Source organism: Corvus kubaryi, unplaced genomic scaffold (genome assembly GCF_017639235.1).
Source record: "Corvus kubaryi isolate FWS band 111438036 unplaced genomic scaffold, C.kubaryi_AGA036_p1.0 67, whole genome shotgun sequence".
Taxonomy (NCBI): Eukaryota; Metazoa; Chordata; class Aves; order Passeriformes; family Corvidae; genus Corvus; species Corvus kubaryi.
This window is the reverse complement of record NW_024582055.1, coordinates 3,547,225-3,570,033: the sequence shown is the minus strand read 5'-3', so window position 1 is coordinate 3,570,033 and position 22,809 is coordinate 3,547,225. Positions and strand designations below refer to the sequence as shown.

At 40.7% G+C, this 22,809-nt stretch overlaps 2 protein-coding genes across 9 annotated transcripts in view; one reads left to right on the top strand and one right to left on the bottom strand.

The window, feature by feature from the left end:
- Window positions 1-7,552, top strand: part of JADE1 (jade family PHD finger 1) — a 43,160-nt gene extending 35,608 nt beyond the window's left edge. For all 7 annotated transcript variants that reach the window (XM_042048603.1, XM_042048602.1, XM_042048599.1 and 4 more), the window contains 3 exons: window positions 1,250-1,780; window positions 3,377-3,494; window positions 4,002-7,552. In XM_042048603.1, the coding sequence (XP_041904537.1) occupies window positions 1,250-1,780; window positions 3,377-3,494; window positions 4,002-4,903 (1,551 nt within the window). In that variant the 3' untranslated portion in view covers window positions 4,904-7,552. The remainder of the gene's footprint in view (window positions 1-1,249; window positions 1,781-3,376; window positions 3,495-4,001) is intronic.
- A 2,338-nt stretch (window positions 7,553-9,890) lies between these two features.
- SCLT1 (sodium channel and clathrin linker 1) overlaps window positions 9,891-22,809 on the bottom strand; it is a 31,038-nt gene continuing 18,119 nt past the window's right edge. Inside the window, exons 18-21 of one of the 2 annotated variants that reach the window (XM_042048606.1) lie at window positions 21,856-22,052; window positions 13,678-13,756; window positions 12,034-12,129; window positions 9,891-10,142 (exon numbers count right to left, since the gene is read on the bottom strand). In XM_042048606.1, the coding sequence (XP_041904540.1) occupies window positions 10,080-10,142; window positions 12,034-12,129; window positions 13,678-13,756; window positions 21,856-22,052 (435 nt within the window). In that variant the 3' untranslated portion in view covers window positions 9,891-10,079. Of the gene's footprint in view, window positions 10,143-12,033; window positions 12,130-13,676; window positions 13,757-21,362; window positions 21,574-21,855; window positions 22,053-22,809 lie in introns of those variants that run through there. The other variant, XR_006019559.1, reaches the window with a different exon arrangement.

Below are 22,809 nucleotides of genomic sequence, written 5' to 3'. Positions count from 1 at the left end.
TATTCTCCCAGGTTCAGCAGATTTCCTCCCAGTGAGACAGGCTTTCCCCTCTTCTCCCAATAAAACATGAGCTGCAGTAAGAGCTAATTATGGCTAAAGTACTTCTCTGTGCTGCTCAGTGTTCCAGTTGGGATGCTCCTGGCCTGTTTTTTAGTAGGAGAGGAAAGGGCAAAAGATGCTTTGGTATTTTTTAATTCCTTTTATATGTTGATTTTATTAAAGACTGCTCATTTAAAACATGTGCAGTTTAAACCCCACTGTACCTTCATAAGCCATCTGGCTGCTGAGTCAACCTGAGCAGGAAAACCCAGAGGAGAGAGAGATTTGGCTTCTTTACAAAGCACTGTATAAACATCCCAGTGCAGTGTGTTGCTCTTTCAAGGCCTGTGGCTTGGGTTAAGCATAGTTTTGTTTCCTAGTTAGGAGCACTAATGCTCATTTCCATTTTAAATGCTGTTCACCAAAGGTGTGAGTGGATAAAAACACAAATGTATGTCTGTTTGTGTATATATACATATATATATTTAAACCTCTCACTTGGTGGCTGGTGGTATCTGTGACAGAATTTTGCAAAAGGAAATTAGGTATAATGGAAATGAAGTGCTAAATCAGCTGAATTACTAGTGGCCATGACGGCTGGGTTCACTGAGAGGGAAGAAAAATGACAACATTTGAATTTCCTGTTCTCCTCCTCTCCCAGGCAAAGTGAAGGCTGTACTCAGTGAAGTAATGGTTGACAGTGATTTAATATTTGACGTTATAAAATTGGGGTAACGGGAAAAAAACTCCCCTGGGTTGAGGCCTTTTGGATACCATGGGTCCAGGTGCTGGGAAAGACTTTAATTAAAAGTCTCAGACTGGCCTGGAGCCACCACGATGTTTTTTTTACCCCCCCCATACTGGCACAGTCCAAAGGGGAACACTTTACTTCGGATAACGGTGCTATACACAAGTGGCTCTGGTGTCAGTAGGAATGTTCCTTTTGTGGCTTTTTGGGTCTGGAATAGCGTGGTGGGGCTGGAGGCAGGGTTAAACACTCCTGTCCCTCTGGGCCACTTGATCCTCGCCTGGCCTGAAAGCACTAAGTCAAAACCCTAATGAGAGAGAGCAAGGACGTACGTGCAGCTTAGAAGCAGAGTGCAGTGACAGGGTTCTTCTTCCAAAGCAGCCCTGACTGCTCAAATAGGTTTAGGCAGTGTGGCTCCTTAACTTTACATTTATTTGATTAATTTCAATTTATTTCCTCCAGTGTTCAGTGAAAAACTGCAGAACAGCCTTTCATGTCACCTGTGCGTTCGACCGCGGCTTGGAGATGAAGACCATCTTGGCAGAGAACGACGAGGTGAAGTTCAAGTCGTACTGTCCCAAGCACAGCTCCACCAAGAAAGCGGATGCTGAGACTTTGAGTGAAAGCCCAGGTCAAGAGAACAGGAATGGGATTCAGGACAGCTCTCTTCCTGCCCACATCGACCCTTTCCACAGCATGGATCAAAACCAGGAGGAGGCCCACAGGGTCAGCCTCCGCAAGCAAAAGCTCCAGCAGCTGGAGGACGAGTTCTACACGTTTGTTGAGTCTTTGGAAGTGGCCAAAGTGCTGCGCCTGCCCGAGGAGCCGGTGGAATTCCTCTACCAGTACTGGAAGCTGAAGAGGAAATCCAACTTCAATAAGCCTTTGATTACCCCAAAGAAGGACGAAGAGGACAATCTGGCTAAACGGGAGCAGGATGTTCTGTTCAGGAGGCTGCAGCTCTTCACACACCTCCGGCAGGACCTGGAGCGGGTAAGCCCTGGCACTGCCGGTGCTGGCCACAGTTGGCCGAGTTCCCAAACTATGCTCACCCCGAGCTGCATCTCAGCTCAGAGCTGTGCTGTCAGGCAAGACCACTAACACTAGATTTCTCCAGAGCACAGCAATTACCCTTTGCACACAGAGGTCAGTCACAGGGCCAGCAGGTCTTGGCGTGTAGCATTCAATTGCCTGCAACTGGACTGTCGTGTTTTCACTTGTGCTTTTTTACTGATTAACTCTGATGGCTGTGGACTGTACTGCAGCCCCCAGCTGAAGCCTTTTCAGCCTTTAAGGGCTTTCCATGCTCCTTCCTTCTGGTGACAAAGATTATGAAACTTACTTTGATTTGCAGCAGATCTGTGTTTCATTGGCATACCAGGGTAGGATGATGTTTCCCTGGACTATCTGTGTAGGTTTGGGAGGTAAATGATGTTTGATTCATTTAGGTTTTGAGTGTTCCAATAACAGTGCCGTAGGATCAGTTTGGTGTTTTAATGAGTACATCTAATCCTAAATTCCTTTCTTTTTGGGTTAACTAGTAGAATTTAAGAGCTCTTAAGAGCCAGAAAGAGCACTGAAATGAGTCTTTTATGTCCTTACAGCATGTGGCTCATGTAGGTCATGGACGAAAGCTGGCCCAGGAGGTCCTACCTCAGTAACCTGTAGGTGAACCAGGGCCTTTCTTCCATAACAACTGTCTAATCTTTAAATCAGGACAGCAGGTGCTCATGGATATACTGCATCCTTCATAAAGGATCCTGATGCCTAATCACTCTTATAATGAATTGCTGCAATTTTTGGTTTTTGTTTTTTTCCTAGTTTCAGCTCCAGCCTGTGGCCCTTCTCTAGCTGTTCAGGTGGCCCAGATCCTAGCTGTTACTTGGGATCTTTTGTTCCTGCTCCAAGTGCTCAAGCTTTCTTGTCATCTTCTCTTTGATCAGCTAAATAATTAGACTTTGTGACTATGTTCTCTAGATCTTAAATTATTCTGTGTGTATCCTTTCCATTCCTAAATGTGATGTCAAAACAGGATACGTGATTTTAGTAGTATTTTTAACATTTTACTACTCTGTTCCCACTGATTGTACATTCAAGATAATTTGGATTTAAGAAAAGGGACCTTTGCAAAAACAGACACACTTGCTACATTTCTCCAGATCAGCCCACAAGGTTGTAATTCATAGGGCACCATGCTGTACTGAGAGAGGAGCCTTGGAATCGTCCACCAGTACTTCTCAGTGATTCCCTCATCTGGGGAGTATTTAATACTGAGTACATTCAAGGATTTCCAGCATTTGTCTAGATTCTGTGTGTCTGTGACTCAGGTGTTTGTAGAAGTTACTTCTGTGCTGTGGCTCTCCAAATCTGATGAATAATCTGTCAGTTAAATAGCCTGTCAATTAAACAGATAATCTGTCAATTAAATAGACTGTTCTCTACGAATTGTGTTGAAGGTGGTTAAACTTAATACTCTACTAACTTGTTTAAATGGTGTATAGTACTCCAGCTAAATGAATTCAAAGCACAGATAGGGCAACATCCTAGGAATGCAATCCCTGTAAAACCCATCCCCTCGCTGTCTTCCAGGTGCGTAACCTCACTTACATGGTGACGCGGAGAGAAAAAATCAAGAGATCCATTTGCAAAGTTCAAGAACAGATATTTAACAGCTACACAAAGCAGCTGGAACAAGAAAGAGTTTCAGGTATGCCTCAGTGTTCCTTTTCTCATGTTAGACCACAGGCACAAGGTTTGGTTACAGGCTGGGAAGGACAAACAGGACCTCATTTGTTCTCATTTCATTCCTCAGAAAGATGAATACCTTCAAAATTGACCAGATTACCCTTTAACTATTGAGTAACTAATAAACCATATATTAGATGGCATCAGTGAGATCCACTTGCTGGTTGCTTTTTGCCTCCCTCTCTGAGGAGTGTCTCTGTCTTAGTGGACAGAGCAGTGCTAGGACTTGTATTTGCTACACCTGTAATTAGGTGCAGGTACAGGAAAATAAAATCACACCAGCATGATGTTGTGAAACCATGACATATCCCCAGAGATGTGACCTAAAAGTGCAGGACAGGCAGCCAAATACCCATTTCTGATATGGACACATCAGGCATGAGGAGCAGAGTTAAAATAGGTACATTGCAAACTGGTATTTACACAGCTATGGAATTGCTTGACTTGAACTTACTTTGCTTCCCTTCAGGTGTGCCTTCCTCATTCTCCTCCATGGAAAACACGGTGTTGTTCAACAGCCCTTCGCTGGGCCCCAACGCCCCCAAGATCGAGGATCTGAAGTGGCACTCTGCATTCTTCAGGAAGCAGATGGGCACATCCCTGGCCCGCTCCTTGAAAAAGCCTCACAAGAGAGACAGGGTAAGAGACAGGCCTGGGAATGACAGCAAATCCCTGCTGAGGCAGCCCAGCCCGAGGGAAGGAGGTGCAGCTCCAGGCAGCTTTTTAAATTTTGACAAGACCTTTGCTGAGACACGGATTGTATCGGCACAGCAGAAAAATGGCATCGTTATACCAGACCACAGGAAAAGGAGAGACAATCGCCCTCAGTGCGAGGTGGTGAAGACAGAACTGAAGGAAAAGACTTCTAAACACAACCACAAACCGCTGAGACCCACAGAACTCTCTCAGAGGCAATCGGAAAACAAAAGGGCTATGAACCACTCCAGTGGTAGGTCAGCGCCTGGCACTCGGAGGGATATAGTGCCTAAATGCAACGGGGCTCTCGTCAAAGTAAACTCTAATCAGACAGTAGTTAAAGTGCCTACCACACCCACGAGCCCAGGGAAAAACTGGGGCGGATTCCGAATTCCAAAGAAGGGGGAGAGGCAGCAGCAGGGAGAGAGCCTGGAGGAGGCCTGCCGCCAGAACTCCGGCTACCCCTACCTGGGCGTGGGCAGGGCTCCAGCGAAGGAGCGGACGAAAAGCAAGTTAAAGCCTGACAGCGAGAACGATGGGTACGTCCCCGACGCCGAAATGAGTGACTCGGAGCCTGAAGTGGCTGAAAAGAAGTGCAGGCAGCAGAGGCTCAGTCCGAACAGCACCATTGGCAGGAGGACGGACATTATTCGGAGAAGCATCCTGGCGACCTGACTGGACACAGGGACAGGGTCAGCAGAGTCACTGCCTACAAGCCAACTCCACCTTACCCATCGGTGTGAGAGAGGAGCATTCTTAGAGCTACAGACTGACAAATTGAAAACCCATTTTTTCTGAGTTGTATAAATATGTTTACATGCACTTAAAGCAGTTTTAAGCTCTTTGGTTTTGTTTTGGTTTTTTTTTTTCTGCCCCATCCAAATGCCCTCACCCTCCCCCTTTCTGTGAGAAGTTTGAATCTCCCATATTTGCAGCTTTCCTGAGTAAGCAGAGAAGTGACATCAGTACTAAAACAGGAGTTGGGATGCACACAACTCACAAAAATCTTTTAAAAAGGGGCTAGGGTGGGTAGGAGAAATTAGGCTGCATCCATCCCTTCTAGCTAAAAGGCACTGAAAATTTTACTCCCTTCCCCTGACTTCTGGAAAAGCACAAGCTTTTAATTTAACTCGTGTGTATTGAATGGAAGATGGTTGTGAGACCATACTGCACTGCACTGGTAAATCCCATTACAGATGCTCCCTGTCCCTGGGCAGCGGCAGCTCTTTCTCCTCTCTTTGCGGAATGTGTTCTGTTGTGTTCAGTTTGAGCACAGGTGGCAGCTCAAACCCCTCCGGATGCTCCAGAGTTTACATGTAAATGATGACCAGGCATAGCCATAACGTTGTACTGGAGAAGGAGGAAAGGACAGGGCAGGGCTTGAATGATTGGGACTGACACAAAGGATGCTCCCATATGGCTCAGCTCTGAGCAAGGGGCAGGTCTGGGGCTTCCAGCACCCCATGGAATAACCTGTCACCCTTAGTCGGGCACGTGCCTTCGGGAGTGTGATGACAATTCCAGACAGAAGTTTTCTAAGGCACTAGGCAGTAGGATTTCCCAAAGGCCACCACAGATGCACTAATGATATGTACTGGGAGAGTCAGGCTTAGGACACTAAAAGGTTGCTTTAAATGGACATGAATATATATTTTTAAATAGGATAAAAAGCAAAGGCAATACATTGTGATTAGCTCTTTACAGTCAAACAAAGAAAAACTATTTCATTCTATTATGGACTAGATTTGATGGAAGAGGGAGCTCGTATTCTGATTGTGTACTTTTTTAATAATTGCAAGTGGCAATAATTAGTAAGCAGTGAGCAATAATTATTAACAGGTTGTGAGGATACTGTTTTGTACCAAGTAGAGTGCACACAGCACAGTGGAGCCTTAGGAGCCTATAAATTTTGGAATTCTTCATAGAGGTAGGTCGGCTGGTGAAAAAGCTTTAGCAGCAATGTGTTAACAGAGAGACAGGCATAAAGAACCTCCTTCTCCTCCCTTTTGCTACTCCCAGCCTGCTGTTATGGCATCCACTCACTTTGGAATGTCTGACCCTTGCCTCCTGAGGAGGGAACACTGACAACACAGAATTCCTCTGCCATAGGACTGAGTCTTCCAGAGGATTCAATCAGAAAATAAAAAAGGCTTAACACCCTATCTTGCTATGCAAGTTAACATTATCAATTATGTATTTCACCAGAATGCATCCCTATTGTTTTAAAACTCAAAAGTCTTAACCTTTTGAGGAAGGGGAATTTTATGTAAGATAGTACACTTTCAAAATCCCTCTGCTGGTCCCAAGAAGTCAGAGTAATTACATGACTTATAGAGGTAAAAGTCAGGCAGGGCACTGGTGACTGAGGTTACAGTCACTCTTGGGATGTGTTCAAAGTATAAGCAGCAGACAGACAAAAGGTGAAAGCCGGTAAGTTCTACTCAACATCCAGCAGCCTTCCACAAACAGGCACTGATATTTGCAGAAAGAAAGAAGCTCATGACCACACAGGAATTGCCAAGCCATAGATGGAATACCCTAAATCTGGATTCTGAGTTAAACCTTTAACCTCACACCCCTTGGAGAGAGGTACCTTGTTAATTTGCACTATTATGAACACTAATGTTGTGCAGAGTGAATGCCTTAGCTGCTTTGTCCCCTGGCACTGAGGGTAAAAAGCTTTGTGAGGTTTCCAGTCGAGCTGAACCCAAACCAAAAAGGCTGCGGTACGACCAGCTCTGTAGGTTAGTTTTGTCCCCGTGCTTAGCGCTCAGCAGGAGGTGTTGTAGGTACTGCAGTGACAACCCCACCCCTGTGTTTTACTGGGATTTGCTGGATTTCTGTTTCTAAGCGTTACCTTTCCTTGTGCTGACTGACCAAGAGATCTTTGATATGATCGGTGTGTTCTGTCGACTGTAGGCTAGTTGAACGTCTGTAGAGTTGCCCGGAATGCCATTTGTTAGGTTATAAGCTCACACAGATCTAAATGAAGGGTTCATGTTGTGTGCAAATCTTGATTTCAGACATTTGAGACAATTGTGATGACATTTGTAAAACTTGTACAGATTTTTCACTATGTGCCTAGCTTTGGTGTCCATTCAGCTGAAATTAATTAAAAAAAAAGGTGCATGAAGAGAAACAGAAATAAAAAGTATATGTAGAGATGACTATTTTATATTACATGGCCCAACCTGTATTTATTTTCTCCCTTTTTTGAAGTATTTCTAAAGACCTAGTTGAAACAGCTGTATTTTTTTGTTAAAATATTCCGTAGAATTGTGCCTTTTGTCTGTATGTGAATAAATGCTGTACATTTTTGCAGTATCCTTGCCAGCAGTGGTTTAGACCTCCCCGTCTTTGTGTTTGGGTTCTTACACTTCACTGCAATGATCTGAGCAGCTTTCATGGTTAAAACAAGCACTTGATTTGGCTTAGTACAGGTATCACAATGCACACTGCAGCTGCAAGATTTTGTAAATTTGTAAGGTTTTTTTAGGACTGCTTGTTACTGACAGCTGTGCCCATCCCATCAGCAGAACACTGTGTGGTTTGTCCCTTGGGACCCTCAAAGAGATGTTGCTTACCTCAAAACATTTGCATTTGTAGATAGAGGATGTCCTTGCAAAGTCCATAATCTCCATACGTGTTCTGCTGGAAAAGGAACATGAGGTTTGAACCCGTGGCTCTTCGGGATAATTAGGCTGAAAGTTCATTCACTCTCTGAACTGGCTGGGGTCAAGCATTACTGGGAGAAGATTTGCTTCTATGGCAGGATTTCTGGGAGATGAGGATTCCTCTGAACTCCAGATGTAGAAATACAGAATGGAGTTGGTGCAGAGCAGGAAAAGGCAAGGCTGTGAAAGCACATGCTGAGCACTCCATCTTATAAAAAACAGATCTCCCCATCTGGGAGCAACATGGGAGCAGAGCAGCCTCCTCTAGCCACCTCAGGGAAATGAAAGGAGGTGATAGGTGTATGATGAGTTCCATGTGACCACATTCCTGTTCATGGTTGCATTGACAGACAGGAAGGAAACCTTTTCCTTTCCTTGGTCATCTGCTGGAATTGCTCTCCTGCCCCTTTCCTTCACCATGAGGTGCTTGTGTCATCCCTGCAGTTCCTGTTCTGGCAAACAGCCACCACACAGGAGCTGCACCCCAAGGTGAAATGAATATACCCATAATTAACAGGGAAGCATGCAGGAGCCCTTCTGTGCCTTCAGGAACAAATACACAAATACTTGGAACTGCCTGCCCCTTCCAGCCAGGTTTCACTTCACAGCCAGAGCCTGCCTTTGAGGAGTGAAGGGGATTAATAGCTCACACAAAATCTTCCAGGTGGCCTGTCATCATCGCAGCTGCGCATTATGCAAATCAAAACAAGGTGTCTGGTACTTGCCTGCCTCTGTGTCACACACACTGCTGATTGATGAAAATCTCACCCAAACAGACTGCTTGAAGCTTCTGAAAAACGTATCCATGTTGTTTTGGAGAATCTTCAACATCTTTTACCAAAATTGAGATTTAGAGATTGCACTGGATACAGGCATCTATCGAAAAAGCAACCACTGTAGGAACTAGTGGCTTTCCCTACAGCAAGCAGAAATTGTTCCTGAGGGTGCATCCATCTTGCAGGCTCTACCTGAACTACCAAGATTTCAGGAGGCAGCACAAAGTCTTGCTTCCATGAGGGGATCAGCCCAGCTCTGTCCTCTAAACTGCAAATACGGTGAAGCTCCACTGCCATGGACACGCAGGTTTATTAATCCAAATAAGACATTTCCATCAAGCATTGGGCAAGCACTACCCATCAGCTGAATGACAGGTTAGAAACCAGAATTACACTCTTCACATTTAAGAGGAAGGACAAGCAATTTTGTCACTTCAGGCCAAGATGTGAGCACTTCAAAATCAGTTAAAACACCTATCAAATGCTTGGAATATATGCTAAAAGAGAAAATGGAGTTTGGCTCTAATTTTAGAATGATAGGTGTGACATGTCTCAAATATCAAAGAAAAAATACGTACATGAGGATTCCCACATCCTGGCATCTGTAGAATTCAATCCCACTATTTCAAAAGGCATAAGAGCTGGATGACTTCACCTTTGTGCAAATTAGAGAATAGAAGTTCCCAGACATGTACAAACCAAGGGTGCAGATCAACAGAAAAGCAAGGAATTGTAAAATCACAGTAAAATAAATAGTAATTAGGAAGAAAAAGCACAGCTGCAGGAAGATTACAGTGTTTAGAAATGAGCTGAGTAGCCATAGCAGCATTTTCATTATTACCTGTTACTCTTAGGGGCACCAGACCAAACTGAACTGAATTCTTTAAACTGGAAGGCAATGGAGGTTTCTTGCAGCTCAAACACCGCCCATCAAAACAGCAACTCTTTGACATTCATGATGTAATGAGTCTAATTATAATTCATAAAGGATCCTCAAGTGGTTCCCAAGTTACCTGCACTATGAAGAAGAATTAAGGTGCACGTGAGCAAAGCCGAGATGAATTTCAGTACCTACTGAAGTGTCACCTACTCCCTGAACACAATCCTGTCACCGTTGGAGCTGGTGGATTTTAGACCAAAAAACCCCTGCATGTGCCACAGCACTGTGTCAGATTTTTTCATCTGCTACATTAAGGGACTTTAAGGACAACATTTTGCAGTCTTCTTCCACTCTTTATTGTGCATACAGAGACAGGATCTTCATCCACTCTCTTTCTTACTGGAATAAACCAGAATTTAAGTTTTACAAGCCTTGCTGTGCATTTGACTGTAGTGCTCCAATATGAAGTTTCTCCAGCAATCCTCTTGAATCCCAACATGGTGAATGATAAAAACACATGTTTAAATATTTTCCAGATCCTTCAGGGAAACAGCTTTTTTATTCTGTGTAGTTATCAGGCTGAGCTGTAATGAAACACAAGCAGATGATAGCTTCTTAATAATTCTTTGTAGGATCAAAGTAACAGCAGAACTTCCATACTGAATGTGTCATGAAGGAGAGGGAACATGCACAGGCAGTGTGAATTTACAATGTACTCTGTACATGACTACTGCTCTTGTCTTATTTCAGATCCCAGAGAATACAAGATGATAGGTACCAGGAACACACTTTAAAAGACACCTACAGAATAGATGTTTTAAACTTGAGCAAACATTATCCTGCATTTTTTGTGTTTCGTACTGAATTGCTATTATTTCAGAATAAGCTAAGATTTACAGTCATTGAAGTGACCAAAAAAAAAGTGTAATTTTCCAGGCTCCCTACTAGTCCAGCTCTAGCCTATATTTGATATAATTCTACAATGAAGGTGGATAATGTAGTGAGAATACGCTAGTCAGAAAGCAGCCCTGCGCCTACAGATTAAGAATAGAGAAAATCATCATTCTGCATCTGATCAAATACACACGTGAATGTTCAGCCTTCTGAGGCCTAGAAGAGAATAAATACCCAGATTCATAAGAGTGGACATTCTTGCACTGCTTTTGAAGATCTTTTTCTCCAACTTTTAGCAGGGACAGTACCAGTATGTCTTTTTTTTGGGGTGGAGAAAAAAAAAAAAGGGGCTTGGCACAGCAGCTCTGAAGTCACTACAGAGCAGCCAGGCCTATGCAGTAACCTCTGCCACGAGGGCAAGGCAGTTCTGAAGTCTAGCAATAAGATCTGGGCAGCATTTGGGCTGCACAACATCAAATCTCTTTGTTATCTTTAAGAGAGAGTCTGGTGAGGTACAGCTAATTACCTGTGTTTTCAGGAATAGCAAGACCTCTTCCTCTATGGGCACTGAGGCCATGAGTTTATTCCCTTGAAACATGACATGAGTATGTTTGGGTTTTTAAGGGGAGACAGCATCTCAGAAGCATTAGAGCTAAACAGATCCATATAACAAACAGCAGGTTAAAAAAAATAAAATTCCTCTTTCAGAGCAAATCTTCACCAGCTGAATAGACTTTGTCATGACAAAGAGCATTTAGAGCCAGGAACCACAGCTTATGTTAGGACAGCTTGGCAGCTATGCCCATTTATTCACTGCTGTTGGAAAAAAAATGCTATTTTTCCTAACTGAGCACTTTAGGTCAGCCAAACATTTCCTCTCTGCAGCTCACATGGGGTCACCCACATTAACAAGCTGTAATTTGCAAATGGTTTTCCTAAATCAATGTAAAAAAAAAGCAGGAGGCAGAAAGACCATCTTTACTTAATAGGAGGCCAACTTGAGTAATGAACTTCCTTGGCAAAAAAATGAACTCAGTGTATAAACTCCCATGGGATTTGCTTCAAGTTGTACAGCTTAAACAGTATGGAAAATTAAATACTGAGAGGGATACACTATCTCTCCTTTACCTCTCCAATGGTATGGAAGGAAACAAGCAGTTCCTACTCTGTCTGCACGATTTTTATTGTTGCAGGAGTTGCTGCAGCTGTTACACACAGCCGACGGGAACTGCAGTGGATGCACTCCAACAGACCTGCTCCATGCAAACAGCAGCTGCAGTTATTTCAGGGTTTTTTTGTCTTTGCTAACTTGCCATTTCTAAAGCTGGAAATGCCTCTGCACCTTCATTCACACATTTTGAACTGTGCAGGTTTAATTAGTATCAAACTGGTTTTCACAAACAAACCTACACTGTCACATAAGCATCCTGTCAGAAGGTGACATGTCCAAAATCCAAGCTTGCTAAAATTGTGTTGGTAAAAATGCTCATAAATGATCACCTCTGCCTCAGGAATGATGGAGAGTGAGTACTTTTACATATTCCACGTGCTTGGATAACATGTTTTTTGTGAGCTGGGTACCTGTTGGGATGCTGTGGCTGCTCTCTGTTCTGCCTGGCTCAGTCGCCTCTGAAGCCTGTCAATGTATTCCCGATATTCCATGATCAATGTCTCATCCTGTGGAAACAGAATCGCTCATCACCAATGCCAAATTCTTTTTACTGAATTCACACATTCTTTAGCAAAAAAAAAGCTTAACACAAGAGGAACGTCAGAAGTGGAACTGTTTTCCCCTTACAGTAAAAGCCTGAGGACAAACTCCTGACACATCATAGAGAATTTCCAGCTCAAATGTGACATCATATGACTTTTCCAATCAATCAATCTGCAGGGGAAATTTTACTCATTTCACCATCTTGAAGCAAGATGCATAAAAGCTGACATTTTAATTCAGGTTATTTAATCCACACAACCTTACAATGTAAATGTTTTAGCTACACTCAGAAGAAAGAGGAATATATTAGATAGTACAAATGGGATGATAAAACTGCTACAGATCTCCTCTGTTCCCTTCAAAGGGTCTGTAAAAAGCCTTTCTTAACCAGCCTTTACTCACAGTGATGCTTTAAGAGGCCCCATAGAAACAGAGACTAGACAGGATTAAGGGAATAAAGGTAGGTATTTATTTGAAAGGCCTTCAAAGGTACACCCTGGGGAGCCAAAGGCTATTGCCAAGATGGACCCCAAGATGGACAACAGGTCAGGAGTTCTCCACACTTTTATAAGTTTGGTTCATTTGCATATCAGGGTTAATTCTCCAGTTAAAGCTTCAGTTAATGATGTAGTTTCCCCCAAGCTTGCCCCTCCCTTTAGAGGCTTTTGGTTTACATTTTTGGGCCTAGGACGGTCTGAATGTCCTTGGAGAGCAGGCCTGGAGAGGCTTTGTTATGTCTGCCTGGCATGAGAGAGCAGAAACTAACAGGCTACAAGAAACTTTTGAGTTACAATCTAGGCAGTACAGGATTTGAAAAATATGAAAGTTAAAACCTAAGGCATCAACAGAAATCTGTTCTCACATCAGCCCCATTCTTCTCCACTAAATAACGCAGCACTACAGAAAAACAAGACAGAAGGACTTATCCTGGCTAGAACTGGATGTTATCCCACATTTATAAGGCTGACAGGAAAGCCCTTTTCTAAAGTGGCCATTAATTATGGAACAATGCACATTCCAAAACAACTCTGCCCTTAATCTTTAATGGATGATGCTTTTAGCCATATGCAGAGATGGACACAGAATGTAAATTGTGCATACACACAGCATGTACTACTGTGTATCACAGTACACACTTGGTGCCTCTGTATACACCACATTATCCCAGTGCCTGTTCCTATTTAGAGGCTTGCATGGATTCACAGGCAGAAGTAAGTTCAGAAACATCTCCTGAATTTGTCCAGAATTGCTAGATTAGTCACCTAGAAAGATGATTTCTCCTTTCACTTTTGTAATTTGATGGTAAAGTTCATTTGTGTTCCTGCCATTGGAACATGTCAGTCAGCAAGAAACAGTGAGGCTTTCCAATTATTACTGACTATTCCCATCAAAAATCCTTAATTTTCTCTAAACCAGCAATATAACTCACCTATACAGGTTTCTGATAACATCTTAGTGTACGCACATCAGGTTGTAACTGAAAGTAGCTGTCACATCAGTCATTATCTTACCTCAGTTACCTTCTCATTTGCTAGTTCCAGCTGGGAAATGAGCTCCTGGCTACGGAGTTTTTGTTGATGCAGCTCACTTCTGGGAATCAGAAGAAAAGATGCTGATTAGCAAACAGTAGTACTTCAGTTATTGGAACGTAATTTCATAGATAGTTCAGTGAATTGTGGAGGCTTATGGTGGGTTTTAATTACAGGGTTATTCTTAAAACACCGATTTCAAAAAGCACCACACAGCACTTCTTCATGCTGTGCATTCAGAACTGTAATGGCAAAGGAACAAGATGTATTTGTTGGAATCAGCAAGACTTTGTCAAGAACACTTGACATTTTGCAGGGTTTTCTTCCTGTTTATTGAATCTTATTTTGGAAGCATGCTATCTAGTATGCAATAAATATAAGCTGCATTTTGCACAGTAAGTTCAATATTGAGATTAACATCCTAATTAGTGTTCCATAACCAGACCTCAACGTGGGCGTTTTTAAAGGTGCTTTGAAGTACCTAAAAATAAATCATTCTGCACTTGTGAGACAGACAACAATGTGACACTTCACGAGGAAAAGGAAAATACCCCCTACTTCAAAGTGGTCTTTTTACTTTGATACTGAATGAGTTTTAGTGATCTTCAATCTACACAGTATTGAAGACAAAAAACAGTTGGGTTATGACAGACATCTCTGAGCTGGTGCTTAAAGGAAGCTGTTCTTGTCTCCTGTCATCTCAAGAAGAGGGATGACTAAAGACACAAATCCAGTAATTTTAGCCAGGGAAGGATGCAAATCTAAGTGAGCTGCTCTAACCTCTGAGCAGTCTCTACTCCACCACCTCACCTTAAATGCTCTACCTACTGCTGAAACTGCATGTGCTGCAAGGGAAGCCAAAGCTTTTATTTTTTTTCAGAGAATGGAGGTAATGTAGGAGATACTCCAGCCTCATTACATCTTAATGTAATGCTCTTTTAATGATGACACTTAGTTCTCAACAATAATTTACTTTTATAAACTTTGAAGCTTAGTATTTAATAAAAGTTTGAAAACTGATCTATGGCACTTGAAATACAAGGTTGCAATGCATCTGTAACATTAGGTCACCCCTACAGCTGGTGAGGAGTTTCCACTCACCTGTTCTCAACCTGCCTTTCACTGGTCCCAGGTAGGTGTCACAAAAACAGTTCAACAACTTTAAACTTTCATAAAAATGAAAGTACATAGGCAGCATTTCAGTGATGTTAACAGTTAAAATTACATACAGATTACACCTGTTACCACATATGAACACTTTTATATAAAGTAAGAATTAAAGATGGATTAAGATTGCAGGATCAAGACAATATGTTAGTATGTAGCACTATTTTTGTAATTTTTCCTCTGTAATTAGTATTAAGCGTCAAATGAGGCAATTTCAATACAGGAGACCAATTTTTAGGTGCCCTAAAAATTCTTAGTTACTGAAAAGAGCCTGTCTCCTGTGCTTGTCCTGAGGTGTGGAATTAGCATGCTTAGCAGCACAGACCATAAACAGAGTTTACGGGCTCATATACAGCTGTAATCAAGAAATTATTTTTATAATGAGATCACACTGAACACATATTTAAAAGGAAACAGTTTAACCTTGTAAGCATAAGGAAATGTGATGGCTGTTGAGCCAGACAGTTGATTCATTCTGCGTGTTAACCCTCCCCCAAACACACCTCATGAGATCTCAATATTAGAACAGAGCAATAACCCCAACTGCTGGATAATTAAATCAGCCCCCACTGCACATTGTCTTTGCTAAGTGAGTAGGAAACAAAAGGTGAGCTTCTAGCATTTCAGCAGACAGGTGATAAATCCACCAGCTGCAGCAAGTACTTTTCTGCAAAGCTCTCATGACAAATATAGCATGTGCCAGCTGTTTTTTTGGTTGAATTATACTATAATATGCTTCAGTTACTCTTAGTAATTATGAATTTTGTATACTGCCAGTACCTGCAGCTGTCTCTCATCCTGTTAATTTTTTTCTTTAATGAACATCTTAAAATAAGCAGCTATGGCTGCCAAACATTACACAAGTGCAGCCAAGAATAATGTTTTAGAAAAAGAGGCAACTTCTCCATCTCAAGATGCCACACAATTCATTCCATGTACTGTACAGGATGCAGGGAAAACGAGAAAGCAGTCGTGGCCAACGCTTCATATACTGCCACCAGAAAAGGTCACTCCTCAGAGGCAGATTCTTTTCAATCACAGAAAAGATAAAAACTGAGAACACTCCAAACCCCACACATGCCTACTGATGAGTCAGGGACTCTTAACTATGACAAAGAAATGTGTCAGAGGCAGAAATTGGAACAAAGACACCCAAAATAGCTGCAATCAGATGGCTTAAGCTAAGCAAAGTCTTTAAATATAAAAACCATACAGCAAGGATTCCCTTTTGTTAAGTACTGACAATTATAATGCAAGTGACTATTAAGGAAATGAAGCCATCCAGTATAGTTCTTCAAATAAATGGGTTTATGCTACAACAAGTATTTTTTATTTTTTCCCCAAAAAGCTGTATCGTGCTATTAGACCATAACGGCAGATGAACAGGATTATTAATTTATTAGTTTGTTCATACTGTGTATTGTTACTGCATTCTATTACTTCTGCAATTAAAGACTTCAGATTTTTAAAACTCCTCAAATGCAATGTTACATGGAAGCAAACTTACTCTATCATTTAAGCCAATGTTTATACATTGTTTCATGCACTGTTTTGTAGAACAGACCTGTCTATACCTATTTCTACCCCTATTCAAGCTAAACTGTACCTAAACTGAGCAATCACCTACGTGTCTGACAGGCCAAAGCAATACCCATGGCAAAGTTGAGAGAACTGTCAATCTCCTATCAGGTTTTCAAGTTAAGAGGATCTACCTTTTTCCCTGTCTGCTGTTGTTCAGACCTAGTCCACTGAAGGGCATTCTGTGATGATTCAATCATTTGATTCAATATAAAACTTTGCTTATTGATGTGAATCTTCTTCTGTTCCCTGCTCCAGCCAGAATCGTGTTCAACAAAAATAAGCTCTTGGCGTTGGCCACTGGTGCAGAGTCTGGAAAGGGTTTATCTGCTCACCTGCAAAATTCTCTATTTACCCCAACTCTTCCTTCTCAGGATAAGGATATAAAAATCTACAAAAAATACTGATATGCCAATGAGATGGGATCAACCATCTTTTGTATTCATGCATTCATCTACAAACCTGTAAAAGTGGGCTTTACAGAACAAATGAATCATCTGCCCCTACTTTTAAAACTTGCATACAGTCTGTCACTTCATTTTCTTTCAGCAAATGCTGGCAGATTGAGTTAATCTGGTTTTGCCTGAATTCTGCTGTCAGAACTGTCTCTCTCACCCCTTCTCATTCTACCCTCTGTTCTGTTGTTACTGAAGTTTGTTTCCTTCCAATTTGCAAATTTCCTGAATGTTCCTTTGGTGTTGCTGATTCCACTTTCTATCTGCTGTCATTTATTCTTCTCAGCTGAAGTCTGAAGAACTACAGAGCTTTACACTGATGCTGTAACAAGAGCAGTCTCAGCCAGCCTCTTCCCCCAAATGTGGCCAGAGGAACCATTCTTCTGGATTACAGCGCTTCAGTGAAAGCAAGAGCTTTTAAAAACTTGTGCATGCTTTCCTCATTTCTTTCAAAAGTAAATTCTTTCAAATGAAGACAAGAAAAGTAAAAAGCTGGAAGCACTTGATACTGATTTTTTTACCATGGCTGTCAAAGGCAGATGACCTTAAATTTTCAGGACATTCCAACTGACAGTGATCTTAGAGCCTACATCTTTACAACTGGAAGCTCTACACCCTGTAGATAGCAACAATAGTAACATGGATTCTAGTTCTTACCAAATTCTACACCCACTCGTGGAGAATGACACTGAAGATCCAAATAGCTTTTTCAACATTAAGTCTAATTCTGATTCAGTGATTTAGATTACTTGGACAACATTCCAGATATACAGCAGGAGGGGGAAAAATCAAATAGTAACTCAAGTATCAGTTAAACTGATAAACATAAAATACTTAAATTTTTCACTAAGACTTAAAAGCTCTTTTTGTGTTATGAAAGAAATTACATTTTGAAATAAGTTTGACAGTTTTATAAAATTTCTATACTTGTTTTCCAATTAAACCCCTATAAAGAATATGAAAGATGACTTTTTTTACAACTTTTAACAGTGATCACTCATTTTATACTATTTTACTACTATTTTATAATTGTAAACATTTGCTGTCTAAGTTCACGTCAGTACCTATCATTAGAATGCAAGGCACATTTAAAATGGATGCAATCAGAGGTCAGAGCAGTTTGGTTTCTGACTCTGCCAGAGCAGACACTGTGGGAATAAAGGGAATAAACTTAGCAGTGAGTTGTTAGCCATGCTGCCAAGAGCAAAGGTTTTATTTGGAATGATGACCCATGTCACAAGGGGCACTGACCTTCTTAGTTACCTTCAGGGTTCACTGGCACAAGGATAGTGAAGCAAAACTGGCTCCTTGCCCTTCTGCAAGGTGAAGATGAGGTCTATTACCAATAAATTCTCCTTAAGATGCACACAGCATCCTAAGATGCTTAGAGGGAAGAAGGCTTTTCTCACAAATGAAGACTGTAATACATTTGTATGAAGAAAATGGTGCAATTTAGTCTACAAGCATTCAATGCACTGCCTCCCGTTTCAGCACTGGTTCTGAATTCCAAGTTCAGTTTTATCAGCAACATGTTTAACTTGAATTAGAGCCAAAGGTCTAGAAAAGCACAGAATAATTTTCAATGAAGCCTGGAAGTATCAATTTACTTATCAACACTTCTATCTACAGGTTTTTCACGGATCTACTGGATTCTTATGTTATTTACATTACATGATCTAAAATTACAGGTTGAAAAACTTACTTTTACTTCTTAATTTTTTTTTCAGACCAAAAATCCCCTAACACTCACTGATGTTGCTTCATTCCTTACAATTATTTAATGCTTCCTTCGTGCATATGGATTACACCTCATGAAAAAACCACTGCAGACTTAAGACCATGACAAATGAGCAGCACAGAAAATGGAAGTTAGCAGCTGCTGCTGGTAAGTTTAATAAAGAAGCCGAAGTGTTTCAGACACCCTCACATGGAAAAGGAAACCAATGAGGACAGAACAGGAAAACCATCATGACTTTAAGGCAAAGGAATGGGAAACACCTACACTAACAAATGGGACACTGAGTCAGTGTTTATGGGAGCTGCACTAACAGCAACCTCCTGGTGAAATGCAATCTAAAATGCCTCCCCCATATACATGGATAGGACTTGGTTAGGAAGTTTCTAACTTCCTAAAAAGCCACTCAGCTATAAAACACTTTAGTATGCTGCAGGAGTAATGATTCTAGTTAAAAACTGTATTTTTGTGAAAAAATGAAATTCTGCTACATGTCACCAACACAACCTCTGCATTTGCTCACATATTTACATGAATCCTCCTTTCTCTTGGACCCCAGCATGAGGCTTGGTGAGAACATTTCCTTCATTAGCCTCAAGAGACCTTTCAAACAGAGCCTTTAATTAATAATAGATAAATGAATCTATTACCAGTATCAGTCTGTCATTTTGTGTTCTAACTGACATTTCCCTGATAAGTGCATTTGCTGCAAAATTATTCTGCTTTTTAAATAATCAGCAACTTGATTTTAGTTCACAACACAGTAAGAAGCGATTTGTTGCTCTGTACTTGCACTCAAAATGTTATTGTGAGAGATGAAAATAAATATGATAATTACTCATTTATAATATAAGCAAGGACTTTTGTGTTGAGTAACTACTACAGTGTAATTCTAATTTTCATACCAACTGCATTCTGCACTACATCACTGGGTGTCTGGTAATGCATGTAAGGTGAAAAATAAGCTGGTTTTAAAATTTCCAGATACTACTGATAAGGTTCAGTTATACTACTTGCCACCATGGCATCAAAGCATCACTGCACAGATTTAACATGAAATTCCTGATGTCAGTCTAAATGACAACCTTCCTGTTTCTATTGCCAGCTTCCTTGCCAGGTAGAGCAAATGCCTGATAAAGACTTCTATTTCTAGCTTATACAGTATGAAAAAGCATAACACACCAAATCATATCATAAAGCAACTGACTTAGCTTTTAGACTTGCACCAAAATATCTACTGAAGTCACATAAATAGGGACATTTTCAAAATTTACTCCCCATTTTTTATCCAGGTTCACAAAGCAGACTTCCTTGTATTTTCTATGTCAGCATTTTGCTGCAGATAAATAAGGTCTGAATCTTTTGGTCTGCTGTAGCAACATTTTAACACTGAACAGTAAAGGTTTTAAAGGAAAACAGCTGTTTCACAGACAATTTTAATTATTTTGGAAGTCTGCAATTTTTCCCTTTTAATCGGAACTTGCTGAACCACATCCAGGATCTAGTGATGAACCTAGATGCTCAGCTGTGAGTTTTGTATTTTGATTTACAGAAAATAAGCTACAAGTTTAAGAGCTAAAATTTACCTTAGCATGGAACATTGCAAAATAATTTTCTTCTCCAGTTATTGCATTTACAAAAGATGCTGAAAAAGTATCAGTAAGAGCCAGCTAATTACATACAGTGAAGCTAACACCTCTAAAACTGTCAGTGAATCAGCACAGCTCCCAGTGTCTCACAAAAATGCTCAATACTGATGTCTTCTGAGAGAGACTTTTTCCTTTTTTAAAGAACTGTTTAATAATAATCTCTGCAAAATACAATATATTTTAAGGGAAAATAAAGCCAGCCTGTATCTGAACAGATAAGGTAAAAAACCCCTATAACTGTTTCTCAGGGGAAGTAAAGATGAGCACATACTTCACTGCAAAGATGGATATCCAGGTTAAGAGTAGTGGCAGGGTAGATTTTCCTGGCTTGTGTTTAGAGGTTTGGGTTCTAATTCCACTCACACCACTGGAATTCTGACAGCCAAGAAATGCCAAGCTATGCTTCAGAAACTGTAATTCCAAAATTGCATGGGATACTGGAAATATGATTGAAGCTGAGAATATGTAAAGCCTTACATTAATAATAAAACATGAAAAAACCCCAAGACAGCCCCAAAGGAAATGACAGCTAGAATTCACAGGTTCCCAGTTTTAACAGGGAAAGGTTTTGCTTCAATGTTAACATGATAGTAAAGCAACTTCTAAAATCAGTCTGAGCAAAGAACCACATGAGTGCATCACTTCAAGTGATTAAAGGGTTGCTTCAAATGTATCAGTTTAACACAGCTGCATACCCTGAACTTTTGTTCTCAAACCCACTGAAAGATAATGCAATGTTATATTCCTTTCTAACCACTTTAATTTTAAAGAAATGAGACTTATGAAATCAAGCAGTTTAGCAGTTACTGTGGACCAGTGCATCAACCTCCTCCAATTTTCAACCAATTTTGAAGAGGAAGAGATCTTGAGGACATACATTTCTATGCAGTTCTGTAAAACCACCAGGCTAATTTAATGTCAAATTAATAGTCTGCTTGAGCTAACTGAAAGTTTCCTGAGCCTAGAAATGAAATGAAGCAAAAGGCAAACTTGTGAAAATGAAAATATTCTTATATTCTGTACTGTAAGCACAAGTAGCAGCCTAGAAATATGGATGAATTAAGAGAAAAGTAAAATGTATACCGTATTTTTTCTTAGGACAATCGCACAACCCACTTTTATCTTCATTTATGACAGCAAGTGCTCAGAAGAGAACATTGAGATGTACATTCTACGAGGTTTTTGTCCAGTTTATTTTAGAAGTCTGGAGACTCGCTCCACAACTGATGCTTTTCTGAAGAGGTAAAGTTCTCATAATCCACAGCTAAAATTCTCTAAATTGAGTGTGCTGTACCTTGAAAGGGAAAGTCAAAAGTAATATATTCCATTTACCTTTTGTCATTACAAAAACTCACACATTATCAACAAGATAATGAAACAGTGTAACTTTTACTTCAGTGCTAACTTCACAGAGAGCATCAAGAGTTCTGTTTACATCATTCTTCTTGGTTTTGCTGCAAGCACATCTTTGACTCTGGATGGTTTGCTCCTCATGGTTTTTCACCACAGGTCTACTGCCATACACAAAATAATATCTGAAACACACTTTGCAGAAGGGGAACAAAACTGCACTTACTTCAGATTACGAATCCTGGCTTCTGTAGTTTCAGTGAGGTTTTTTGTTTCCTCTTTCCACCGGTTTGTTGCTTTTTGCTGAGCTACTAAGAGACGTCTGAGCTCAGCAGTGGACTTGTGACAGGTGTCCTCCATCTCCTTGAGTCGAGCTTCATACCCATGTTCTTTCACTGCATGCTCATGCTCCATTGTGCTTATCTAAAAAAGCCCCACAAATCCGGTACAATCAAATCTCTCAATCTCTCACTCTTCACCTTTTTTTTTTTCAGTTGTTTTACAATGCCTGAGTAAAATTTATAAACATTTGTTGAAAGCATGTAACATACAATAATTAAACTTCTAATTATATACTCAGAGATACATGTTCCCAAAGCCAATTTAAGCAAATAGTACAACTGACAATAAAGGATAATGAGCTGTGTATGCTTATTTTTGTAAGTAATCTTTATTCTTCTCCGTGGTGTTTTCTCCACAGAAACACATTCTTTCTTTTTCATCTAGCTAAATGTGTTAGGAGTTTCTTAACTGCATCTGAAATCCTTGGTACATCAGAGGGAAATGAAATCAAGCAGTGAATCTTATCTGTGACTATAATGGAAGCCTGTCTGATTAAATATGAGACAGACAAAGATTTAGTATATGCCTTCTGTGCTCCATGTCCACTACCTATCTGTTACAAGATTCTGATCCTTTGTTTAAGCAAAGGATTCTGGAGTTGGACAAGATTTCCTGGTAAATTTGACAGCTTCCTTTATCTTGTAGTGCAAAGTGGAAGCCAGATTGGAGATGGTCCCCATTCACACCTTGTAAAACTGCTTACTGAGGTTGTCTTCATTGCTCCAGATTCTTAGATCCCTTTTTTGGTTATCTTTACACTGCAGAGGGGAAAGTACCAGCTTTGTATATTCAGAAAGCACATCAAGGGTCCAAGCTGTTCCCCCCTTCAGAAGCCAAG